At 45.9% G+C, this 21,712-nt stretch overlaps 1 protein-coding gene across 1 annotated transcript in view; it reads left to right on the top strand.

Moving 5' to 3' along the window:
* ANKFN1 (ankyrin repeat and fibronectin type III domain containing 1) overlaps positions 1 to 21,712 on the top strand; it is a 288,330-nt gene that overhangs the window by 139,376 nt on the left and 127,242 nt on the right. Inside the window, exon 7 of the mRNA XM_069953139.1 lies at positions 21,504 to 21,611. Coding sequence (XP_069809240.1) covers positions 21,504 to 21,611 — 108 coding nt within the window. The remainder of the gene's footprint in view (positions 1 to 21,503; positions 21,612 to 21,712) is intronic.

Genomic DNA, 21,712 nt, shown 5'->3' with positions numbered 1-21,712 from the left:
AGGGGATTTATCAAACTGGTGTAAAGTAGACCTGGCTCAGTTGCCCCTAGCAACAAATCAGATTCCATTTTTCATTCCTCACAGAGTCTTTGGAAAATGAAAGATGGAATCTGATTGGTTGCTAGGGGCAACTGTGACAATTTTGCTTAAAACCATATTTAACCCCTTGCCTCTAAAGCCTGTTTTGGCCTTAATGACCAGGCTAATTTTTCAAAATCTGACCTGTCTCACTTTATGCGCTTATAGCTCAATGATGCTTTAACGTATGCTAGCGATTCTAAGATTGTTTTTTTTTGTCATATATGGCACTTTATGTCAGTGGCAAAATTTGGTCACTACTTTGTGTGTTTTTTGTGAAAAACATCAAAATATCATGAAAAATTTGAATAATTTGCATTTTATGAACTTTGAAATTCTCTGCTTCTTAAAAAGGAAGTCATAGCACATACATTAGTTACGAAGTCACATTACCAATATGTCCTCTTTATTCTGGCATAATTTGGTAAACATATTTTACTTTTTTAGGGTGTTACGGGGCTTAGAAATGTATCAGCAATATATCAAATTTTCATGACATTTCCAAAACTGATTTTTTTTTTTATAGGGACCAGTTCTTTTTTTAAATGGATTTAGGAGGCTTGTATACTGGAAACCCCCATAAGTAACCCCATTTTGGAAACTAGACACCTTAAAGAATTAATCTAGGGGTAGAATGAGCATTTTAACCCTACAGGGGCTGGAGGAAAGTGTTCACCATTAGGCCATTAAAAAAAAATTGAAAATTTAAATTTTCCAATAATATATACGTTTAGATTAAAGTTTCTTATTTTCAAACATCGTTTGTTCGCAGGGATGGGGGTGGCCATCTTGGATTTGATGGCCGCCCGATCTCCCCCCACCATGGATTCACGGTGGGGGGAGATGAAAGCTGTCGGCGGCGCCGGTACCGGAGATTGCCATTATAACATTGATAGCGGCGATCTCCGGTACGGGAGCCGGGGGCAGGGGGGGCGGTTGACACAGTGACAGTGGTGGCGGGAGGAGGCAACGTGCTGCAGCCTCCTCCCGCCGCCCGATTAACGTCAAACATCACATTTCCCCCATAGACGATGCGGTCGCATCGACCGCAGCGTTTATGGGGTTAACTGCCCGGGGGGAGCGCGGCTCCCCTCCACGCAGAGGCAGCGGGAGGATGTGGTGTGATACTGCCTCCTCCCGCTGCCCGATCTCACTTACCGACAGCGGGGGTAGGCAGGAACAACATAATGTTTGGGGAACGTCATGTTGCATTAACTACCTACTTTACATGACGTTCCCCAAACGTCATTTTGCGGCAAGGGGTTAATTAATCTCCCCCAATGTGTTTTCCCAGTGATTGTCTGCCAGCTAGTGCTGACAGGGCATACAGGATAAAGGAGAAGACAAGAGGGCAGTCTCTTTTTTTATTCAGAAACTTAAAGGGGTATTCCTGAGAAATAAAGTTATATAACTTTTTATTATAACTTTTCTAAAGAAAATTACTTCTTTTTCTTAAAAATTTCTTAAAAATTTATTTTAAAATTTTTCTTTATGTTTTTATTGACTCATAAGGGATGACACAGCCCCTCTGCTGCCACCAATGGCTGTGTTAAGGTTTAGAATCCCTAGTCCTTGCACAGTTAGATATCACCAACACTGCTGCATGCAGATACCAAGCCTCCCCTTCATGTCTATTCTAATTCATATTAGCATTATACCTGGGAAAACTGTGTGTGGAGTGCTGCAGACCCGACACGGTGAAGCAGAGTGAGCAGGGATAGCAGTCAATCACTGCTCATTCTACTTTACTTTGTTATGGCTGGAGCACTTTACACACACACGCGCACACACACACACACACACACACGCATGCACGCACACACACACAAAACTTCCCCAGTTGTAATTGTAACAGCGTGAAGCCCTGCAGTTCCCAAAACAACCAATGGTGCCACCCCTTACTGCTGCTAGTCAATGGAAATCTTTACCCCTTCCCGCATAAGGACGTACCGGCACGTCCAAATCTGTTCACCGTTCCGGCAGATGGACGTGCCGGCACATCCTCGGGGTGACAGGGGCGCAGGAGCTGCGCTCCTGTCATCCCCGGCAGCACCCGCCGCAACTGCCGAGATCCGGCCCGGGCGGGATCTCGGCATTTAACCCTTTAGTAACCGCCAATACGGCGGTTACTAATGGGCTTTATTCTGCTGTGGTATATACTATATACCACTGATTGCTTGTGCCCTGTGCTGATCAGCCTTTTTTATGCCCTGCGCCATAAATGATTGGTGACAGGGGATAAAAAGTGTCAGTCCCCCACAAGTTGCACTTTTTTTCTCTGGTTCCTCGTGAAATTGAGAAATTTCAAACTAAACGAACATATTATTGGAAAAATTCGAGTTTTTCATTTTTACTGTCTAATTTTGAATACTTTCCTCTAATACCTGTGGGGTCAAAATGCTCATCCTACCCCAAGATGATATATTTGTTAACAATGGTTTGAATTTTTTACAGGCCATCAGATACAATGAAAGTTATACATGTTATATATCGTTTTAATCGTAACGACTTGAGGAACATATATAACATAAGTCATTTTTACCCCAAGGCGAAAGGCGTAAAAACAAATACCCCCCAAATAAACAAAATGCGGTTTGTTTGTTTTTTCAATTTCACATTATTTTTTTTTTGGTTTTCCACTGTACTTTATGAAAAAAAATTCAGCCTGTCATTGCAAAGTACAATTAGTGTCGCAAAAAATAAGGGTTTATGTGGGTTTCTAGGTGGAAAAATGTAAGTGCTATGGCCTTTTAAGCACATGGATTTAAAAACGAAAACGCAAAAATCGAAATTGGCTCTGTCCTTAAAGGGTTAAGGCCCAAATAGGCTTAGTCTTGAAGGGGTTAAAAGAAAAAGAAAAGAAATAAAAAAAACATTTTATTTAAAAAAAAGGTACATAACAAAGTTTGATAACTTTATTTAAAAAATGTGAAAAGTTATATATTTCACCAAAATATTCCTTTTAAGGCATACTTTGAAAGATTTATTAGCAATGTAAAGATTTCTTTTTTGGCTGGAAGAACATTTTAAAATAGGGGATAAAATGACAGGTATTAACCTGAGGTGCTAAAATTCCTTCTCGTAGCTGCTTACTAAAATAAGTGCTACATGTAATCAGGGGTGAAGCTAATTGCTCATGGGCCCTGGTGCAAAAGTTCAGCTTGAGCAACCCCCTAAGGCAACTTGTCTTTACAGCCACAGCCTGCCATTACAGTCAGAAGCATTTATTTGTCTTGTGGGCAAAAGTTATGGAAAATGTAAAAAGTTCATGCTAGAGTGATATTAATCATAAAAGAAGGGCATATAAGTAGAATCATGCAATGGTAATTTCCTTGATTTATCAATTTATTTAAATAAAAGCCAGCAACAGTGGTGTACCCCAACAAAAATGTCAATCACTAAATCATTTGTCCTTGAGCACAAATTACGTAAATTGATGACATCTCATGCTGTTTAAAAGTCAATGTATTGTCGGCTGAGGCATTGCATTCTACTCTTCTTGAAGGGCCGCCCTCAGGTCATGTGGTGTCCCACCATTGGTGCAGTCCTATGCACCTTAGTAAGTCATTCTCTCGGATTAACAAAGTGGGAGATGTAGTACCTTATTTTCTCCAGTAGGTGTCACTTCTGTTTTATGTCTTCTATGCACAGCTGTAGAGTCTCGGGTTAACTCTCTTATACCATGTGCTATTTATGCGGACCAGTCAATGGTGCTCTTTCTTCCTATTCTATCCTTCTTCTCTCTCACCCACACTCAGCCCCACTACTCACAGGGGGATTTAGATTTACCACTGTAGGAGGAGTTAACCAGGTGGAGAAAGTGATTTGAGTTGTTAGTTGGTTTCAAGAGTGCGAGGACACAAAGAGACCTAGTTAAATCGGGGCCTGGCTGAGCCAGGACTCCTGACATGGACCAGAGATCACAAACCCTAGACTTTATTTGATGCAAATAACCAAGTTCACTATGCAGTGCTAAGCTCACCTTAGGGGAGAGAAACCACCTTGGATAAACCTTGAAAACGCCAGGAACCCTTTTAAAAGATGCAGGGCAGTCTTCTAATACTAGAGGAACTGACCCCAGTATAACAAAGTTACCAAGAATAGGTCTATGTATCCTACTGCGCAGCGCAGGATGACTGGGTAGTCTCAGGAACTTGCTACACCCATATTACCAATGACTGGGGCTCGTGCTACCCACCTAGGTGTAACGCCAGGAGTAGTGGATCCAACACTAAGGACAGGGCATGCTGGGATTTATAGGGGAGTGATTGGGTGCAACTACCAATTAGGAGCGCACTGCCCCTTTAAATCTGAGACAGCCGGCGCGCGCGCGCCCTAGGAGGCGGGGACGCGCGCGCCGGCCGGCACAGCGGGAGACAGGAGCGTGGAGAGGTGAGGCGCCCCCCGGGGCCGAGGTGACAGCAGCGCCGGGTCCCCGACTATGGACACCGGCTGCTGCATAGGGCAGGTAGCGGTCGCGGCGGCGGCCCGGAACGCGGGACGCCGCCGCGGCCGTAACAGTACCCCCCCCCTTTGGCCTCCCCCTCTTTCTTGCCTGCAAATGGCACAGGAAGCCACAAAGTCTTTGACATCTTGGGATAGGCTGGGCCACCAGTAGTGGCGAGAGATCCGTTGGCCGGTCTTACGGACTCCCGGGTGCCCGGCCTCCAACGAGGAATGTCCCCAGTTCAAAATACCTCTTCGAAGCGCAGGGTGAACATGAGTCTTTCCGGGGGGTACTCTCTGAAGAGTGGAGGTGACGACTGGTACTAGGCGATCAGGCGGTATAACGTGGCAAGGGACCTTCTGTAAGTTCTTCCGGTGGTGAGAGGACACGACCTTAGTCTTGGGTACGGGGAGAGGGTACACCTCGGCAGAGAAGGCATCCGCCGAGTCTTGGTCTTCTGCCGGTAGGCCGGATAGAGGCTTGGCCGGGACAGGAAATGACAAAATACACTTGGTCTGAGGTGACTTGAGACACTGGTGGGAACAGTCCTGACCCCAACTGAGAATCTCCCCGGTTCTCCAGTCCAGCTGAGGGGCATGTTCTTGTAGCCACGGGAGTCCCAGGAGGACCGCGGGGGAAGAATGGGGCAGAACGTAGAAGGATATCTCTTCTTGATGTGAAGGACCCACCTGGAGGACTAAAGATGCGGTCTGGTAGTACACACGGTCGGTAAGAATTTCGCCCGTGACCGAGGAGATAGTCAGGGGCCTGGCTAGTCGGGTCACGGGTAGCCGCCATCTTTGGACCAATGTTGCCGCAATAAAACTGCCTGCTGAGCCAGAATCGAGGAAGGCAGTAGTCTGATGATTTTGTCCTGAGGGAGTCCGGATGGAAACAGGCATAGACAGACTTGGAATGGTGGCATTCGCACCTAGGGACACCTGTCCCACCGGACCTAGGTGCGAGCGTCCTCCGGATGTTTGGGGACGTAGGGAACATCCCAGCCGGAAGTGATCGGAACCACCGCAATAGAGACAGAGATTCTGCTCCAGGCGCCGGATTCTTTCATCAGGCGTCAGGTGAGCCCGTTCCACCTGCATAGGAATCTCAGGAGAGGGCTGGGACATCGAAAGGTCAGGATTCTGGAAAACCGGCGCCAGCTGGGGGTGGCGACGGGAACGGGTTAGTAAATGTTCATGCCGAACCTCCTCCTCCCTCTCCGAAAAACGAGTATCAACTCGGGTGGCCAGTAGAATGAGTTCGTTCAGGGAGGTAGGCAGGTCTCGGGCAGCGAGCACGTCTCTCACACGACTAGACAGGCCCTTCTTGAAGGTGGCCAATAGGGCGGCCTCGTTCCAGTCCAATTCGGCTGCCAGGGTGCGGAACTGGATGGCGTAGTCACCAACAGAGGAGCTGCCTTGAGAGAGGTTGAGGAGAGCAGTCTCGGCTGAAGAAGCACGGGCAGGTTCCTCAAAGACGGAGCGAAACTCGAATAGGAAGGCCCGGAGATTGGCAGCAACTGGATCATCACGGTCCCACAGTGGCGTGGCCCAGGCCAGGGCTCTACCTTCTAATAGGCTGATGATGAAAGCCACTTTAGAGCGCTCGGTGGAAAACTGACTACTCAAAAGTTCAATGTGCATGGTGCACTGAGTCAAGAATCCTCTGCACAACTTAGAGTCCCCAGAGTACTTGCTTGGGAGGGCCAGTCGGAGTGAAGAAGAAGCGTCAGGAGGTGGTGTGCGCTGGGCAGTAGTCTGCTGCTGTAAGGCGGCAGTGAGTTGCTGGATCTGCTGTGACTGCTTCTGGATTTGTTGCGCCTGCTGAGTGACCACTCTGGCGACATCACGGAGATCAGGCACCTCGCCGGGATCCATGGTTGGAGCCTACTGTAACGCCAGGAGTAGTGGATCCAACACTAAGGACAGGGCATGCTGGGATTTATAGGGGAGTGATTGGGTGCAACTACCAATTAGGAGCGCACTGCCCCTTTAAATCTGAGACAGCCGGCGCGCGCGCGCCCTAGGAGGCGGGGACGCGCGCGCCGGCCGGCACAGCGGGAGACAGGAGCGTGGAGAGGTGAGGCGCCCCCCGGGGCCGAGGTGACAGCAGCGCCGGGTCCCCGACTATGGACACCGGCTGCTGCATAGGGCAGGTAGCGGTCGCGGCGGCGGCCCGGAACGCGGGACGCCGCCGCGGCCGTAACACTAGGATAGGTTATACGCAACTAGGGGGCAGAAGGCGGTGAGGCTATAGTCTATACGTGAGTACGAGTATCACTTATCTCTTCTTTGCTGCACACCTGTTACGGCAGAGCACATATACTACATTGGGCCGGGCTCCTCTTGCAACTCCTCTCCTCTTGATTCTCTGCAAAGCACTTGCAGGCAATTAAATTGCGGCAATAACGGACTTTATTTTAAATTGCAAATTTGGTTTGCCCAAATATCTGTGCCTTTTTGTTGAGGTATGGCAGGTGCATTTTCATGAATTCCTCCTGCTTTATAAAATGGCTCTAATTGAATATGACTGTCAAAATACTGAACATGGTCTTTATTTGTGCCCTGCTTTTGCAAAAAAAAAAAACAAAAAAAAAACAATAGGGTATTTTTTTTTCTTTTACTTGTTCACACATTGTTTTTATTGCACAATACATATGTGTGTGAAACTGAAAAAAATAAAACAATTTTGTTTTTTTTCCTATGCTATTCAATGTGCCATGTGTTAAGCTCATTATGCCGTGCTGTATGATTTCAACAATACTCATCTATATCATAAAAATAAAAGTCTGTCTGTCCCAAATAGACTTCCAAACACCTGAACCGTTTGACCCCAAATTTGGCACACAGATACATTGGGTGCCCGGGAAGGTTATTGCGAAGTGTCATGGCCGCGGCGGCGTCCCGTGTTCCGGGCCGCCGCCGCGACCTCCTCCTGCCCCATGCAGCCGCCGGGGTCCTTGTGCAGGGACCCGGCGCTGCTGCTAGTTCGGCCCCTGGGGGTGCCTCACCTCTCCTCCGCTCCTGTCTCCGTCTGTGCCGGCCGGCGCGCGCGTCCCCGCCTCCTAGGGCGCGCGCGCGCCGGCTGTCTCAGATTTAAAGGGCCAGTCCGCCCCTAATTGGTGTTGCACACAATAACTCCCTATAAGTTCAAGCCCTGCCCCCTTCCAGGTGTTGGAGCCTCTACATGCTTCCCATAGCGTTTGGCCCAGCTCCCTGTTGTTCCTGTCTTCAGTCCTTGTCCCTAGTCCTTGCCCGCTGCCTTCCCATTGTTCCTGAGTCCTGTCCGCCACCTGCGAGCACGTCTACAGTCCTCTGCCTGCACTATCTCCTGCCTACTGCTCCTGCCTCGCCTCGCCTGCCGTCACTAGCAACCAAGCCAGGGGTAGCGACCTGGGGGTCGCCTGCCGCAGCAAGTCCATCCCGCCTTGCGACGGGCTCTGGTGAAAACCAGCGGCCCCTTAGACTCCGCTCCCTGGTGAGGTTAGTGCCATCGCTGGTGACGGTCCAGTGGATCCACTACTCCAGGCGTTACAGTAGGCTCCAACCATGGATCCCGGCGAGGTGCCTGATATCCGCGAAGTAGCCCGAGTGGTCGCCCTACAGGCGAAACAAATCCAGAAACAGTCGCAGCAGATCCAGCAACTCACTGCCGCCTTACAGCAGCATACTACAGCCCAGCGCACACCACCTCCTGCTGCTTTTTCTACACTTCGACTGGCTCTCCCAAGCAAATACTCTGGTGACTCCAAGTTGTGCAGAGGATTCCTGACTCACTGCACCATGCATATTGAACTTTTAAGTAGTCAGTTTTCCACCGAGCGCTCTAAAGTAGCTTTCATCACAGCTTATTGGAGGGTAGAGCTCTGGCCTGGGCCACGCCGCTGTGGGACCGAGATGATCCTGTTGCTGCCAATCTCTGAACCTTCCTAGTCGAGTTTCGCTCCGTCTTTGAGGAACCTGCCCGTGCCTCTTCAGCTGAAACTGCTCTCCTCAACCTCTCTCAAGGGAGCTCCTCTGTTGGTGACTACTCCATCCAGTTCCGCACCCTGGCGGCAGAATTAGACTGGAATGAGGCCGCTCTAATAGCCACCTATAAGAGGGGCCTGTCCAGTTGGGTGAGAGACGTGCTTTCCGCACGAGACCTACCTACCTCCCTGAACGAACTCATCCTACTGGCCATCAGGGTCGATACTCGTTTTTCTGAGAGAGAGGAGGAGGTCTGGTATGAACGGCGACTAAGCCTGTCCCGTCGCCATCACCAGCTGGCGCCGGTCTTCCAGAATCCTGACGTTCCAGTGTCCAAGCCGACTCCTGAGATTCCTATGCGGGTGGAACGGGCTCACCTGACGCCTGATGAAAGAATTCGTCGTCTGGAGCTGAATCTCTGCCTCTACTGCGGTGGTTCGGATCACTTTCGGCTGAGATGTCCCCACCGTCCTTAAGCGTCCGGGAAACGCCAGCACCTAGGTCCGGTGGGAGAGGTCTCCCTAACTGTGAATGCCACCTCTCCAAAGTTGTCTGTGCCAGTCTCCATCCAGACACCCTTAGGACAAACTCACCAGACTACTGCCTTTCTCGATTCTAGGTCAGCAGGCAATTTTATTGCAGCTACATTGGTCCAGAGATGGCGGCTACCCGTGACCGAGGAGATAGTCAGGGGTCTGGCTAGTGGGGTCACGGGTAGCCGCCATCTCTGGACCATTCTTACCGAGATTCTTACCGACCATGTGCACTACCAGACCACACCTCTAGTCCTCCAGGTGGGCACTTCACATCTGGAAAAGATCTCCTTCTACGTCCTGCCCCATTCTTCTTCCACCATCCTCCTGGGACTCCCTTGGCTGCAATTACATGCCCCTAAGCTGGACTGGAGAACCGGGAAGATTCTTAGTTGGGGTCAGGACTGTTCCAACCAGTGTCTGATGTCACCTCAGCCCAAGTACTCTATGTTGTCACCCGAGCCCGCCAAGCCTTTGTCCGGCCTACCGGCGGAATACCAAGACTTGCCTGATGCCTCCATCTGCAGGCAAGAAAGAGGGGGAGGCCAAAGGGGGGGGTACTGTCGCCGCCGCCACGACCTCCTCCTGCCCCATGCAGCCGCCGGGGTCCTTGTGCAGGGACCCGGCGCTGCTGCTAGTTCGGCCCCTGGGGGTGCCTCACCTCTCCTCCGCTCCTGTCTCCGTCTGTGCCGGCCGGCGCACGCGTCCCCGCCTCCTAGGGTGCGCGCGCACCGGCTGTCTCAGAGTTAAAGGGCCAGTCCGCCCCTAATTGGTGTTGCACACAATAACTCCCTATAAGTTCCAGCCCTGCCCCCTTCCAGGTGTTGGAGCCTCTACATGCTTCCCATAGCGTTTGGCCCAGCTCCCTGTTGTTCCTGACCTTAGTCCTTGTCCCTTGTTCCTGTCTTCAGTCCTTGTCCCTAGTCCTTGCCCGCTGCCTTCCCATTGTTCCTGAGTCCTGTCCGCCACCTGCGAGCACGTCTACAGTCCTCTGCCTGCACTGCCTGCACTATCTCCTGCCTACTGCTCCTGCAACGCCTCGCCTGCCGTCACTAGCAACCAAGCCAGGGGTAGCGACCTGGGGGTCGCCTGCCGCAGCAAGTCCATCCCGCCTTGCGGCGGGCTCTGGTGAAAACCAGCGGCCCCTTAGACTCCGCTCCCTGGTGAGGTTAGTGCCATCGCTGGTGACGGTCCAGTGGATCCACTACTCCAGGCGTTACACGAAGGTCCCGTCCCCGCCAGATGTACAGGAGAGGAGGGGGAGGGGGAAGAGCGGCGCCCCATAGAGATGAATGGGAAAATCTCCTCACTGCAAGCACAGGTGATATAATTAGCTGCAGCTGCCCAGCAGTTGGCAGTTGGGAGCCTTAGCAACCAATAGGATTACTGCTTTCACAGGGAACTTTAATGTGAATGGTTGCTAGGGCCAGCTGCCTCACAACATCCACAGAAATAACTGGTAGACCCCCTACTCCATCTATATAGTATATGTATACAGGACCCCCTACTCCATCTATACAGTACATGTATACAGGACCCCCTACTCTATTTATACAGTACATGTATACAGGGCCCCCTACTCCATCAATACAGTACATGTATACAGGACCCCCTACTCCATCTATACAGTACATGTATACAGGACCCCCTACTCCATCTATACAGTACATGTATACAGGACCCCCTACTCCATCTATACAGTACATGTATACAGGACCTCCTACTCCATCTATACAGTACATGTATACAGGACCACCTACTCCATCTATACAGTACATGTATACAGCACCCCCTACTACATCTATACAGTATATTTTTTACAGGACCCTCTACTCCATCTATACAGTACTTATATACAGGGCCCCCTACTCCATCTATAAAGTACATGTATACAGGACCCCCTACTCCATCTATACAGTACATGTATACAGGACCCCCTACTCCATCTATACAGTACATGTATACAGGACCACCTACTCCATCTATACAGGTATACAGGGCAGTATTGCCAGCTGCTGCTGCCCTAAGCACTAAACCTGAAGACGCCCCATCCTCACTCACCAATTAGCATCAGGATAGGTAGGTAAGAGCTCCAGACGTCACATTTAACACCGCCACACCAGACCTGAACAATACCGCCATACTGTGACTGGATAACACTGCCACACCAGAACTGACCAATACCGCCATACTGTGACTGGATAACACTGCCATACCAGACCTGACCAATACCACCTTACTGTAACTGGATAATACTGCCACACCAGACCTGACCAATACCGCTGTACTGTTACTGGATAACACCGTCACACCAGACCTGACCAATACCGCTATACTGTGACTGGATAACACCGCTATACCAGACCTGTCCAATACCGCTATACTGTGACTGGATAACACCGCTATACCAGACCTGACCAATACCACCATACTGTGACTGGATAACACCGCTATACCAGACCTGTCCAATACCGCCATACTGTGACTGGATAACACCGCTATACCAGACCTGACCAATACTGCCATACCCCCCTCGAAAAGACACCAGATTTTCTGAACAGGAGGGTACTGCCCCTCTGCAAGGTGCTACCCTAGGAACCAGACCATGGGTGCCTAATGGTAAATACGACCCTGCAGGTATACAGTACACTACAGGTATACAGGACCCCAAAACTATACACTACAGGTGCACAGAACCTCCACCAACTATATACTACAGGTATACAGGACCCCAAACTTTACACTACAGGTATACAGGACCCCAAAACTATACACTACAGGTATACAGGACCTCCACCAACTATATATTATAGGTATACAGGACCTCCACCAACTATATACTACAGGTATACAGGACCCCAAACTATACACTACAGGTATACAGGACCCCAAAACTATACACTACAAGTATACAGGAACTCCAACTATATACTACAGGTATATAGGACCACAAACTATACACTACAGGTATACAGGACCCCAAAACTATACACTACAGGTATACAGGACCTCCATCAACTCTATAATACAGGTATACAGCACCTTCACCCAACTCTATACTACAGGTATACAGGACCTCCAAACTTCACACTACAGGTATACTGGACCTCCACCAACTATATACTACAGGTATACAGGACCCTAAACTATACACTACGGGTTTACAGAAACCCAAAACTATACACTACAGGTATACAGGACCTTCACCAACTCTATAATACAGGTATACAGGACCCCCAAACTTTAAACTACAGGTATACCGGACCTCCACCAACTATATACTACAGGTATACAGGACCCCAAACTATACACTACGGGTGTACAGAAACCCCAAACTATACACTACAGGTATACAGCACCCCCACCAACTCTATATTACAGGTATATAGGACCCCAAACTTTACACTACAGGTATACAGTTATTCAACTAAGAGAACTACAAGTTATTCAACTAAGAGAATTTTTGCAAACTTGACTACTAATCCAACCTTTGCCTGATTCGCTTTGCTCATATCTTGTTATGTTTACTACTTTTAAAATTAGAACCTAACAAGAAAAAATATTTCCACTGCTGTATTCTCACTTTAACCCCTTAGCGACCCATGACGTGACCCATGACGTATCTGATACGTCATGGTGCCGCGGGGGGTGTTCAGAGCGGGGTCCCGCCGGGACCTTGCTCTGAACGGCGCTGATCCCATTTGACATGTGCAGCCGGGCAGTGCCTCTATTAGCCGGCACGGGTACCATTGCCGCGCCGGCTAATTTAAGCCTCTAAGTGCAGCTGTCAAACCTGACAGTTGCAGTTAGAGGCTTTGATCCGTGCATCCCTGGTGTCTAGTGGGACAGATCTCCCCCCCGCGATCGCATCGCGAGGGGGAGATAAGTTCTTCTACCCGTGCCGGGCCTCAGCGTCGGAATGACGCTGATCCCGGCTCGGCAATAGATTGCTATAGCCTGCAGCAGGAAAAATAATGCCTGTCATTGCAAAGTACAATTGGTTTCACAAAAAATAAGGGCTCATGTGGGTCTCTAGGTGAAAAAATGCAAGCGCTATGTCCTTTTAACCCCTTAGGGACCAAGCCTATTTGGACCTTAATGACCAGGCTCCTTTTTCAAAATCTGACCTGTCTCACTTTATGCGCTTATAGCTCAGTGATGTTTTAACGTATGCTAGCGATTCTGAGATTGTTTTTTCCTAACATATGGTACTTTATGTTAGTGGCAAAATTTGGTCACTGTCTTGTGTGTGTTTTTGTGAAAAACATCAAAATATCATGAAAAATTTGCACTTTACGAACTTTGAAATTCTTTGCTTCTAAAAAAAGAAAGTCATATCACATAAATTAGTTAGTAAGTCACATTATCAATATGTCCTCTTTATTCTGGCTTCATTTCGTAAACATACACTTTTTTAGGGTGTTAGGGGGTTAGAAGTGTATCAGCAAATTATGACACTTTCATAAAATTTCCAAAACTGATTTTTTTTTAGGGTCCAGTTCTTTTTTTTAAGTTGATTTAGGAGGCTAGTATACTGGAAACCCCCATAAGTGACCCCATTTTAGAAACTAGACACCTTAAAGAACTAATCTAGGGGTATAATGAGCATTTTAACCCTACAGGGGCTGGAGGAAAGTATTCACAATTAGGCCGGAAAAAAATGGAAAATAGAAATTTTCCAATAATATATTTGTTAAGATTAAAGTATCTAATTTGCATAATAAACATGAGAGAAAATGCACCCCAAATTTTATAACGCAGGTTCTCCTGAGTACAATGGTATCCCATATGTGGGCGTAAACCACTGTATGGGCACACAGCGGGGCTCAGAAGGGAAGGATCGCCAATTAGCATTTCCAGTTCAGATGTTGCTGAAGAAGTTTCTGAGCACCAGAAGTTTGCTGAGAAGTTTGCAGAGCACCTATAGTGTCAGTAGAATAAAAAAAAAAAAAAAAAGTCACCCCATTTTGGAAAGTACAACCCTCAAATAATACATCTTGGGGTGCAGTGAGCATTTTGACCCCACAGGTATTGGAGGAAAGTATTCAAAACTAGACCGTAAAAATGAAAAAAATAGAATTTTTCCAATAATAAGTTCATTTAGTTTGAAATTTCTCAATTTCACAAGGAAGAGGGGAGAAAACTCACCACAATATATGTAAAGCAGGTTCTCCTGAGTAGAACGGTACCCCATATGTGGGCGTAAACCACTGTATGGGCATACAGCAGGCCTCAGAAGGAAGGGAGCGCCAATTAGCATTTTCAGTGCATGATTTTTCTGAAGAAGTTTCTGAGCACCAGGTGTGTTTGCAGTGCCCCTGTAATGTCTGCAGAATAGAACCCCCCCAAAAGTCACCCCATTTAGGAAATTGCACCCCTCATAGAATTCATCTTGGGGTGTGGTGAGCATTTTGACCCCACATGTATTGGAGGAAAGTATTCAAAACTAGACAGTAAAAAAGAAAAAAAAATGAATTTTTCCAATAACATGTTTGTTTAGTTTGAAATTTTTCAATTTCACTAGGAACAGGGGAGAAAAAGCACCCCAACATTTGTAACGGAGCTTCTCCTGAGTACAATGGTACCCCACATGTGGGCATAAACCACTGTATGGGTACACAGCAGGGCTCAGAAGGGAAGGAGTGTCATTTAAGTTACAGGCAATGTTTGTTTAGTGTTTACTGGCTATCTGGGGTGGTAATGGACAATCTTGGGGTGTTTACTGGCTATCTGAGGTTGCTACAGGCAATCTGGTGTGGTTATAGGCAATCTGGGGTAATTTCGAGCAGTGTGTGCCAATCTGGGGTGGTTACGGGCAATCTGGGGTGGTTACGGGCAATCTGGGGTGGTTACGGGCAATCTGGGGTGGTTACAGGCAATCTGGGGTGGTTACAGGCAATATGGGGGTGTTTACTGGTTATCTGGGGGTGTTGACTGGCTATCTGGGGTGGTGATGGGCAATCTAGGGTGTCGACGGTCTATCTGGGTTGGCGACGGACAATCTGGGGTGGTGAAGGGCAATCTGGGGGGGGTTACGGGCAATCTGGGGAGGTGACGAGCAATCTGGGGAGGTTGCGAGCAATCTGGGGTGGTGACACGCAATTTGGGGAGGTTTCGAGCAATCTGGGGTGGTGACAGGCAATTTGGGGTAGCTACGGGCAGTCTGTGGCAATCTGTGGTGGTTACGGGCAATCTGCGGTGGTTACAGGCTGTCTGCGATGGTTACGGGCTGTCTGCGATGGTTACGGGCTGTCTGCGATGGTTACGGGCAATCTGGGGGGTTACGGGCAATCTGGGGGGTTACGGGCAATCTGGGGGGTTACGGGCAGTCTGGGGGATTACGGGCAATCTGGGTGGTTACGGGCAATCTGGGGAGGTGACGGGCAATCTGGGGAGGTGATGGGCAATCTGAGGTGGTTACAGGTAATCTGGGGTGGTTATGGGTAATCTGGGGTGGTTACGGGTAATCTGGGGTGGTTACAGGTAATCTGGGGTGGTTACAGGTAATCCGGGGTGGTTACGGGTAATCCAGGGCACTTGACTTTGGTGAAAGGTAAAAAAGTGCCAGCACCATTTGGAACAAGCAGTCAGTGGTATATAGTGGTCCCCGATCATTGCCCCATGCTCTCTGCCACCTCTGGTGGTGGAGAGAATGGAGCTTTGATCATTTTTAGAAATTCCATCACTGTGAACAGAGTCTGTTGGATCAGATGGCCGCCCAGGGAGGGAAGGGTCAGTGACCAGGTCACTAGGGTAAATTCTGGGGACAGGGGGGTGACATGTTCTCATCTCCTCTCACCGTGGATACACTGTGAGAAGAGATTAAAGCGTTCAGCTGCGCTGGCAATGCCCTTTACCGGTGGCCGCCGTTATACTGTTAATAATGCCGGTGAGGGGACTGGCCGGGACTGAGCCCACACTCTGCCTCGACTTCTCAGCGACCTCCAATAGCTGAGAGGAGGGGGCTGCGGGCATTACCAGCGCCGCTGCACTATTCTGCACCATCGCCATGAAGAGCTGATGGCAGCAGAATAGAGCCCATTAGTCATCGCCGTAAAAATCCGTATCGGCGGTCACTAATAACTAGTGATGAGCGAATAGTGAAACATTCGAATATTCGATATTCGTACGAATATCCTGCGAATATTCGATCGAATATTCGATCCCATTTAAGTCTATGGGAACAAGTATTCGATTAGTGAAAAACAACTATTTGACCATTTGGAGGGTGAAACCGGAAACTGGGGGATTTGAACGCTTATCGAATATGTATCGAATATTCGCGGGATATTTGTACGAATATCGAATATTCGAATATCTCACTAGTCGTTTGAATATCTATTCGATCGAACAGTATTCGCTCATCACTACTATTAACATAATAAATGTATTCTCTGGGTCACTACGATTACAGCGATATCACATTTGTGTAGTTTTTTTTTAACTATTATCACTTTGGCGCATTAGAAACTATCTTCCTAGCAAAAACCCACAAAAACTGTCGCCGCATTGCAAGATCCATAGCGTTCTTTTCTTTTGCGCGACAGAGCTGGTTTGGGGCTTATTTTTTGCGGGAAGATCTGTAGTTTCTATTGCTACCAAGTTTTATATGTATATGACTTTTTGATCTCTTTTATGACGTATTTTCTAAAGTGGATTGATAAAATATAGCTAGTCTGGTACTGTCTTTTTTATTTTTTTTTACAGCGTGTGTCGTGCGGTACAATTATTGATATACTTTTGTAGATTGGGTCGTTACGGACGAAACAATACCAAATATGTATAGTGTACACTAGTGTAAAATACTTAGATCACTGATACAATACATTGCAGTACCTGATGTACTGCTCTGCTGCCGCCGGCGGGCGGCAATTCATTCCGATGCGTACGCCATTAAAAGGCGTACGCATCGTAATAAAGACCATTAGTGGCCGCCGTGAAAAGGCAGCACGGCAATCACTAAGGGGTTAAACATAAAGTGGAAAAAGCAAAAGTGCAAAAACGAAAATTGGTTTTGACCTTAAGGGGTTAATTACTACTTCATTTTTACTTCTATGTAGCTGTAGTTTTTATCAGTACCATTATGAGGTACATTGTATATTTATTTATTTATGTTTACAGCCTTTACTATGCAGGATAAATAATATTATATTCTAATAATTTGCACATTTTCAAGTGTTTTTGTTTTTCTTTTTAGTTTAATGTTCTTTGTTTACAGACTGTAAGAGGGTGATTGAATTTTTAAGAGAGATGTTTTGAATATTTTTTTTATCACTTTTTAAGTCCCCTCAGGTACAAGAGGTAGCTTAATTGCTCTACCATGGCAGCCATGGAGACGTTGAGAAGACCTCTGGCTGCCGATGCAACTAAGTGTATTGTGAGGGCACCAATTGAAGTTTTGACATGACTGGTATCTGACAAATCTTCACCAACATGTCCCTTATTGCTATTGACCACAGCATCTAGGGGGTTAAATGACAAGCGTCAAACTGATCTCCAATGTCAGTCACTGACAAGTTAGTGTCTGCTTCAGATAACAATTGGCACCTTTTGTGTATGGAGCCTGCTCATAATCCCTGAAGACACATCGGCTGTACATGTTGGGCAGGCATCACCAAGCAGTCAGAATCAGAATCCAATTATTGTGTTACATTTCTGGAGATTCTTTACTCTTGAAACTTAAGTGTATGTCAGCTAATAAAAAAAAAATTTTAACCCTCATTTATTAACCAAACCCAGGAGTCTCCCTAAAATACACAAAAGGTGTTAATCTTTCCATTATACTCTACTCAATTTTATTTAACCCCTTCACGACCCACAACGTAACTGTGTGTCCTGGGTTGGGTAGGGGGGAGTGTCAGAGAGGGATCACAAGCATTTAAATGGCTATTTCGCCCATCTCTGGTGGTCTAGTGTATGGATCACTCCCTTGCAATGCGACTGTGGAGGGAAGATCCGTTCAAGCATCCCTACCTAGCATCCCGGCTTCGTAATCTATAGATCTCTGGTCTGCGGCAAACCAGAACACTACAGCATTGATCTAATGGATCAGTGCTGTATTATGTATACTTTACTGATCTATATTTTAGATCAGTGTAGTTGATATGTGTGTGGACTTCTAATTACTGTGAACTGGGGGGGGGGGGTAAAAAAGAAAATCCCCTCCCCTAATAAAAATTTAAATCACCCCTTTTCCCATTTTATAAATATAAATAAATAAAGATATTTGGTATCGCCACGTGCGTATTCGCCCAAACTATTAAATCGGCACATTCGTGATCTCACACAGTAAATGGCGTAAGCGCAAACACCCGCCAAAGTGCAAAATTGCTGATTTTTTTGTCACATCAAATCCAGAAAAATTGTAATAAAAAGTGATAAAAAAAAGGTTGCATATAAAAAAGCAAGGTACAGATAAAAAGTAAAGATCATGGCACAAAAACTGACACCTCACACAGCCCCATAGACCAACAAATATAAGCGTTATAAGAATGGCAATAGAGCAAAGTTTTAGAATTTTTTTGAAATCTATCAAATAAAATAAGTGATAAAAGTTGCCTATTATTGTAATCGTACCAACTTGAGGAACATAGATAACATTTTCCATTTCAAGGCGCAAATAATTTTTTCCCAGTTTTGCAGCATATTTTTTAGAAAAGTTTAAGTCTGTCCTTGCAAAGCACAATTAGTGGCACAACAAATAAGGGTTCGTGTGGGTCTATAGGTGAAAAAAAGGAAGTGCTATGTCCTTTTAAACACTAGAAGGAAAAAACAAAAAAGCGAAAATTTGCCCAAGTTTATAAATATCCCGACACACACACACACAAACACACACTGGTTTGCCAAGAGCATCCACACACATATCAAATGCATTATATTCATCACACAACTGTTTTACAAAATGATATATGACTTGCCAAAAAACCTTAATTCATGGGATCCGGTTTTGGTGATTGGTAATTGTGCAGATGATGATCACATACCACAGAAATTCAGCCAGTGTACAAATCTAAAACATATCTGTAATCCATGACAGCAAAACAAAGAAAAGATGAAACAAGGCTGAGCAGAAAGAATACTTGGCACCTAGACATGTATGTCTGGCGCCCAATGTTAAGTGATGTCATTATTTGGGGTTCTATAATTTTCTGTAATGTATTGCTGTAATTTGCTGTGATTTGTCTTCTATCATGATGTTACACATTGAAGGGCTTGTATGCTAATCATAATGCATTAAGATCTACAGTGTGTCAAATTACAGATATAAAAATGGTTTTCAAGTGTGATTTCTCCATGAACTTGTGTGTTTAATTAAAGGTAAAAAATAAAAAACATATATAATATCTATGTAAATTGCAACCCCCCCCCCCAGTTCTTATGTATGAAATCAAATCATTAAATTATTTTAATTAAGATTTTTTTATGCTATTTCCTTCACTTCAAAAAATTTTGTTCAAAATCAGTTCACAAGCTGTCAGTGAACTGTCCTATGAGCTCCTATGATGTGTCCTATTGCTTAACCCCCTCAAGGCCCAGCCCAAAATTACCCAAATGACCGCTCCAATTTTCATTTTTGCATTTTCATTTTTTCCTCCTTCCCTTCTAAGAGTTTTTGCACTTTTATTTTTTTATCTACAGGGAAATGTAAGGGCTTGTTTTTTTTCAGGATCAGATGTACTTTATAATTGCGCCTTTCATTCTACCATAACATGTTTGATGGAATCCCCAAAATATTATTTATGAAAATACAAAATTGGAAAAAAGAATGTATTTCTTGTAGCTTTTTTTAATTAAACCTTTTTTTTGCAATTCATTATTAATAAAATGGACCTATTGTGAGTCTGATAACGGATTTAGTTTTTCACCTACAGGACTGTATGGGGTGTCAATTTTTGTGCCATGATTTCTAGTTTTCTACATTTGATGTTTTGATCACTTTTTATTAATTTTTTTTATATATGATGTAACAAAAAATCAGCAATTCTGGTGCTTTTTCCCTTCTTTTGTTTACACCTTTTGCCGTATGGGATGACAATTGTTATATTTTAATGGATCGGACAATTATGCAAGCTAGAGTATAATATGTTCAATTATTAATTTGTTTATAAATGTTGTCTTTGTATAATGGGATGGGGGGTGATTTAAATTTTTATTGGGAGAGGGGCTTTGGTCTATTTAGAAAAACATTTTTACTTTTTTCTGTATACATTTTAAGTTCCCTTGGGGGACTTTTACATGCAATCATCAGATTGCATAGGAAGTGTAAAAAGTGAGGGTCCCGGCACTCCAATAGAAATTAAAATCTTGTTGCTTTATTTCATATCAAACAGATAAAACATGCTGCAGGTCAACACCGACACGTTTCGTGCGCATGCGCGCTTAGTACTGGTACCATAGTAATACCAGGACTAAGTGCACATACGCGCGAAACGTGTTGGTGTTGACCTGCAGCACGTTTTATCTGTTTGATATGAAAGCAACAAGATTTTAATTTCTATTGGAGTGCCGGGACCCTCACTTTTTACACTTCCTATGTACGCTATGACTAGCTATCGTTGGAACCGTGCACCCTCCTAAATGAATTGTGACCGACGTACATTTATTTAGGTGAGCTGACTACATCTATTTACTTATCAGATTGCATACACTTTACAATGCTATGCCATAGGCATAGCATTGATCGCTTTTATCGGTGCTCTGCTCATTGAGTCTGCGCTCAATGAGCAGAGCGCCGATCGGAACGCTCAGAGGAAGGTAAGAGCGGTCCAGCATAGTGACTGGTCACACTGCAGGAGTCCCGATCAGTAGCTGCTCCTGTCACTGACACTTAAACGATCACGGCGTTTAAGGGATTAATGACAGGCTGCAGCGCGATCGGTGTAACCTGTAATTAACAGTGTGAAGCTGGCTGCTGATTGCAGCTGGCCCCCACCTGCAATAAAGCATGCTCCACTCTGGAGCCCACTTAATAGCAGAATTTACACCTAGGATGTACCTGTACGCCCAGGATCGTCTGGTGACAGGTGTCCAGGGCGTCCAGGTACGTCCAGGGTCATCTAGGGGTTAAATTTTTCCCTGCTTGTCCTAATCCATCTGATTTATGAATATAGGATTCATATAGAAATATAGGATCGTAGAATTAGCTCTGCATGGCAGGGAAAATTTCCATGTCTTTCAATGTAGTTAGAAATTTTGCTGCTATATGGGAATTGTATTAATTAACATAAATAGATACCATTTAGTGTCTGTTCCCATCAAGATAACTCTGAAACAGTTGAATAACAAAGAAAGACCCCATATAGGTGGATAGCATTCAACTTTTTCTAAAGTCTCTATTTATAAGGTACTAAAAACAAAGTTGTAAGAGATGAGAGTGAATGTAAGTGTTGATCTTTTAATGTCACAGCAGACTCCTGTGACCTTCTGCCATTACTGACACCTCTTCTCTGTAACCAACTTTTCCTGCATTTTCTTCAGACTGGAAAGACTGCGATGGACGAGAGCTCCGGCACAAGGGACAGATTGAGGCACTGGAGCGTCTACTCCAGCAGGTCCGAACAGTTCATCAACATTACAGTAGTCGAGGTAAGAGTGAGAATATAAACTCTGAGACTTGGCTGCAGAAGTTTCTCAATTGACTTACATACTATATTCAGAGGCTTTTCTTTCATCTAAAAGAGTGTCCA

Source organism: Dendropsophus ebraccatus, chromosome 14 (genome assembly GCF_027789765.1).
Source record: "Dendropsophus ebraccatus isolate aDenEbr1 chromosome 14, aDenEbr1.pat, whole genome shotgun sequence".
In the NCBI taxonomy this organism is placed as follows: domain Eukaryota; kingdom Metazoa; phylum Chordata; class Amphibia; order Anura; family Hylidae; genus Dendropsophus; species Dendropsophus ebraccatus.
Note: the sequence above shows the minus strand (reverse complement) of the source record. Positions and strands in the feature narration are given on the sequence as shown.